Below are 4,970 nucleotides of genomic sequence, written 5' to 3' on the forward strand. Positions count from 1 at the left end.
AGCACAACCCCCACCTGTGGATGTCGGGCCCTCATACCACCCTCATGGAGTCTGTTTCTGACCGTTTGAGCAGACACATGCACATTTGTGGCCTGCTGGAGGTCATTTTGCAGGGCTCTGGCAGTGCACCTCCTTGCACAAAGGCGGAGGTAGCGGTCCTGCTGCTGGGTTGTTGCCCTCCTACGGCTTCCTCCACGTCTCCTGATGTACTGGCCTGTCTCCTGGTAGCGCCCCCATGCTCTGGACACTACGCTGACAGACACAGCAAACCTTTTTGCCACAGCTCGCATTGATGTGCCATCCTGGATGAACTGCACTACCTGAGCCACTTGTGTGGGTTGTAGACTCCGTCTCATGCTACCACTAGAGTGAAAGCACCGCCAGCATTCAAAAGTGACCAAAACATCAGCCAGGAAGCATAGGAACTGAGAAGTGGTCTGTGGTCACCACCAGCAGAACCATTCCTTTATTGGGGGTGTCTTGCTAATTGCTTATAATTTCCACCTTTTGTCTATTCCATTTGCACAACAGCATGTGAAATTTATTGTCAATCAGGGTTGCTTCCTAAGTGGACAGTTTGATTTCACAGAAGTGTGATTGACTTGGAGTTACATTGTGTTGTTTAAGTGTTCCCTTTATTTTTTTGAGCAGTGTATTTTATTAGTTTTTTTCTATACAACTTGTTTCTTTCAGAAGAGATTGTTTGCTTCTTGAACTCTCTTTCACAACACCTTTACAATGACTTTTAATAGTTCTATCTTACCCTATAGCTTTCCTCATTACAACACTTCAAGGTGTCAATGCCCCAAATTCTGCACTCTTCTGGCAATTAAGCCCATGCCTTCCTCAAATAAAGTTATACAACACATCATTCCCTTCACATGTGATGCTGTTAAACAAAGTTAGATGACACATTTTCCCCTTCACACATGACGACGACCACCGGTGATGTCTCCTCCAATGCCCACCTGCTGTTCTACAGCTCTATCAGCTCTGACCCAGGGCTTGAGTTCAACAGGTTGCTTCCATATAAGGTGAACTTCCACCCTCCGGCAGCAGAATATCTGTACTTTAAATGGGTCATGCTGTATTCCAGCTGCTCGAGGCTGGCTCTTCTTCTGCTGCTGAGGATTTTTCTTCTTCTGATTCTTTGTTTTACGACCAGCAGAGTCCTGCTGGGGGACTGGAGGAGTCATTAGGTCACCAGGACTTGGGCCAATCACGACAACCCCTCCATGGAGTCATCCAATGGTTGTGAATCCTGTGACCTTGCCTCGTCCAAAAACATTCCTTTACCCCGACCCCCAATAGTCTCTTTATGTATTCTGAAAATAAATAGAAACTCAACTTGCAACAATTTCAAAGTTTGTACTGACTTACAGTTCATATGAGGAAATCAGCCAATTTAAATACATCAATTAGGCCCTAATCTATACCTTAAAAAAAGGTAGAAATTTATATTTTATGAACGTGTTTTTAAAAGGTTGGAATAAATCTTTACATTTCCTTGGTTTTCTCTCGTAAAACCATGCTGACTACAAGTTTAGACAGCTGGCCCTAGACTCATTTAGCTGACATTGGCTAATTGAGTGACTGCTGATGCACAACCAAATGTCAAAATTGCACCTTCTCTACCACAGATTATGTATTAGGTGTTTGGTTGATAATGCACAGCAGTGTACCAGTAGTGGATCCAGAGACCCCCCCCCCCCCCCCTTCCTTCCAAAGGCTTTAAACTTTTAGAGGTTATTAATGTTAAGGCTTTACGAGAGGAAACCAAGGAAATGTAAAGGTTTATACCAACCTTTTAAAAACACGTTCATAAAATATAAACACTGTATATAGACCTAGTAGATAGATATATATATAGATCAGCTGCCTGTCTGACTTGTGTGTAAATAACACAGGCCCAAACGTTTGGTCAGGGAAGGATTATTGTCATTATGTTAGTGATTCTTCACCAACAGTGTTTGCTTGAAGCACTTTACTGTGGCAGTTATAAATGAACCACTTCATAACTATACACCTTGGGCTGTTTGGGAGGGTGCACCATTCTAGAACATTTAGATAGAAAGTGTGGAACAGGCATGGTTCTCAGTCATAAACAGTAGGGCATCATGTGAGCTGCTCTGTACATTGCATTTCTATATAGAACACTCAGAACATCGCCCCACCCACTTAATAAACCCCTGTTCAAACCCTTACTATCCTACAAGTTCTCCCTTAAAGTACATAAGTTCAGAATGTGGATATGAGCTCTTCTCCAGCAATTCCAAGTTTGAGCATTCCTCCCTATGGCCTGCCTTTTCCAACACAAACAAACAGGCCTATTTATAGACTTTGACTCATTGGTCATGTGCTGCTCTACAGCACCACCACTGTTCTGTGCCGTCTGGCAAACATTTCTAACTGCGTCAAGAGTAAAAGAGCTCAGCTCAGAGAGGACATTTGCTGAGAACCCAGAGTTGAGCTACAAGCCATTGTAGGATACCAAGAGTTGAAATGGGTCTTCCAGCCTTGGGTCTGATACCGTTTTTGGGGCCCCTTGCGTTTCCAGTAGCATTGGGAACAATCGCAGTAGGGGGGTTTATATTGATTAAGGCGATTCATAAGAAACCTTCGTATCATACCGGAAGTCCCATAATAACACGTTCCGTGATGGTAAAGTCAAATAAAGCTTCTGGAAATGAACCCACTGGAAATGCTGGCAGCAAGAAGACAGAAGGACAACGCAGCAGCAATGAAACTACGATCATAATTGCTTACGGCCTTGGAGTGGTTGACACTTATAAAAAGTAGGTCTATAATTTTTACACATTTCTATCAAGTCTGCTTTACCCACTGAGTACAATGGGCCTTTTGATTCATAAGAGCATGGATAGGCCATTATTTTCATGATATAATTCCTATTACATTGTAGAATTTCTTTTGAATTGACACAAGAATGATGTCAGCCTACTGATACCTCCTTTTCTCTCCTCATAAGTGTTAAAAAAGGTAGACCATCTCAGTTTGGTCCGGGTAACTTTCGCATAGCAGAGGCAGACCATATTCCACCATTGGCTTCTCTGAGGATAGCCCGAAACCATGAACGACTGGATCGTCTCCTACAAGTGAATCCAAGGCTTCATGAGATGATCATGAGCCTTGATTATGACCCAACTGGACAGAACCTGTTAACCATGAGGGTTCTTTACCAGGATCACAGAGATGCTCTGACCACTGGAAACAGCAGGGAATCTCAAGTATCCAGGTGAATGCTTTAGAGTAGGCAACACCTTTTCTGTGTTATCCTGTATGGTTTAGCAGATATGGAGGAAAATACATTTCCAGTTATGGAAGAATAGCAAAATGGCCACCATGATGATGATGTGTGATGTCGTACATGGCGCCGTAGTTATTCTCGGCCATCAAAACATAGGTGTAGTCATCACCTTTTCTGTTATCATGTTTTCTGTGTTCTAGTCGTCTGCTGGCAGAGACAATCCTAGACGGAGATGCTGCACTTATGCTGAGGAAGGCTTTTATCATGGGTCATCCTATATCTTCCTGGCAGCTCAGAGAAGACGCAGGTAAAAACATTGATTATTTTCCTGTTCCCTCATCTTACAGTAGATACTGTAGATCTTTAGCGTCTCTTACAAAAGTAACAATTTCACAAAGTTTGTCTTAGTCGCTGAGTTTGCCTGTATGTTATATTAGGAGTATTTTACAAAAAAACTAAGATATGCATAAAGTATATTTCTCACCCGTCCACCATTGATATGGTCTCAGAATATTATCATTTTGAATAATGGAGCATCAGAGCTAGACTAATAGAAAACATGTGTTTAGTTCCTAGAATACTGTTATCAACACTTGCTCTTGCTTTCAGGCGACTTGAAGCTAAATGCCTTGAATGTGTGGGACAATTTGGGATTTCATCAAAAATGGACTAATGATTTTTATTTATTTTTTAAACATAAAAATAAATAAATAAAAATACATAATTGCTTTTTGAGTAAAATGTCACTTTAAAGTTCACATTTTCCCTATTTGAAACTATGTACTTATTCTAGGATTGGCCGCACCATATACCGATGGTAACATTGACATGTCTGATGAAGGAACAAGGGACTACTACAGATATGGCTACATTGAGCTGGTCAAAGCATACCACAAGAAGGGGATAATCGACAAGAATCAAGCAAAAAAGCTAATTTCATGGGTGGAAAGAGACATGCACCTGGACCGGGATACCCAAGAGTATGAGGAGATCCTTGATTACATTAAACGTCATTTTCGTGTTTTCCGGTGGTAGAAATGGCAACTCAGACAATACAGAGTAAATACAGATTGTGTACTCTAACGGGAGTTCCCAAGTTAAAAACGTTTCTATGATATGCAAATTATGGAATTCAGTATTGTTGGATTCTAGTTTGAAATATACTAATTCCTGTGACCATTCTAGAACTCATTGATTAATTTACATGTGTAAGGAATGCATATGCTGGGGTCAAGGAAGGGTAGATAGGGACTTATGGAAAGTTACTGAGTGTAGAAAGTTCATATTCTGCTCCCTGTTTCTAAGGAGGGAGTTGAAGGGCAATAGTTAGTCTCTGATAAGGAAGGCCAGCTGAGGAACTAGGGAGGAGCGAGGAATGCGTCTCGAGGTCAAGTCAACAGATGAAGTGAGAAGAAACCTCTGGGAGGCAGGCCAGAGAGACCCACCACAACGACTCTCCTACTACAGTCCTATTTCACACATACACTTCCACGCATGAAGGTTTAAGTATCAGGCAGGGCTATGACTACACCAGTGAGAGGAACCAATTAAGTTTCTGCCTAGCAACAGAGATGTATTGGCTGTATAGATGTGTAAGGACATGATCCCACATATTAGAAGGTAATAAATATATGTGCTTGTGTAATCATGCCTTGTCTTTGCAGCTGTATGACCCAGTGGGTGAATAAACTTGGTTTGAGGTTTG

At 41.8% G+C, this 4,970-nt stretch overlaps 1 protein-coding gene across 1 annotated transcript; it reads left to right on the forward strand.

The window, feature by feature from the left end:
• The first annotated feature begins 2,241 nt into the window (after positions 1–2,241).
• LOC139572963 (uncharacterized) lies at positions 2,242–4,970 on the forward strand. Its single transcript, XM_071395878.1, has 4 exons — positions 2,242–2,795; positions 2,987–3,253; positions 3,466–3,572; positions 4,059–4,970. Exons 1-4 carry the CDS (start codon positions 2,503–2,505, stop codon positions 4,298–4,300), a joined length of 909 nt encoding a protein of 302 aa, XP_071251979.1. The 5' UTR covers positions 2,242–2,502; the 3' UTR covers positions 4,301–4,970.

Source organism: Salvelinus alpinus, chromosome 1 (genome assembly GCF_045679555.1).
Source record: "Salvelinus alpinus chromosome 1, SLU_Salpinus.1, whole genome shotgun sequence".
In the NCBI taxonomy this organism is placed as follows: domain Eukaryota; kingdom Metazoa; phylum Chordata; class Actinopteri; order Salmoniformes; family Salmonidae; genus Salvelinus; species Salvelinus alpinus.

Bases quoted from the DNA above. Each gene is read 5' to 3' on its own strand.
- LOC139572963 (XM_071395878.1), top strand. From the start codon at position 2,503: ATGGGTCTTCCAGCCTTGGGTCTGATACCGTTTTTGGGGCCCCTTGCG. The intron at 3,254-3,465 runs GTGAATGCTTTA...TCTGTGTTCTAG, and splicing joins AGGGAATCTCAAGTATCCAG to TCGTCTGCTGGCAGAGACAA. The intron at 3,573-4,058 runs GTAAAAACATTG...TACTTATTCTAG, and splicing joins GCAGCTCAGAGAAGACGCAG to GATTGGCCGCACCATATACC.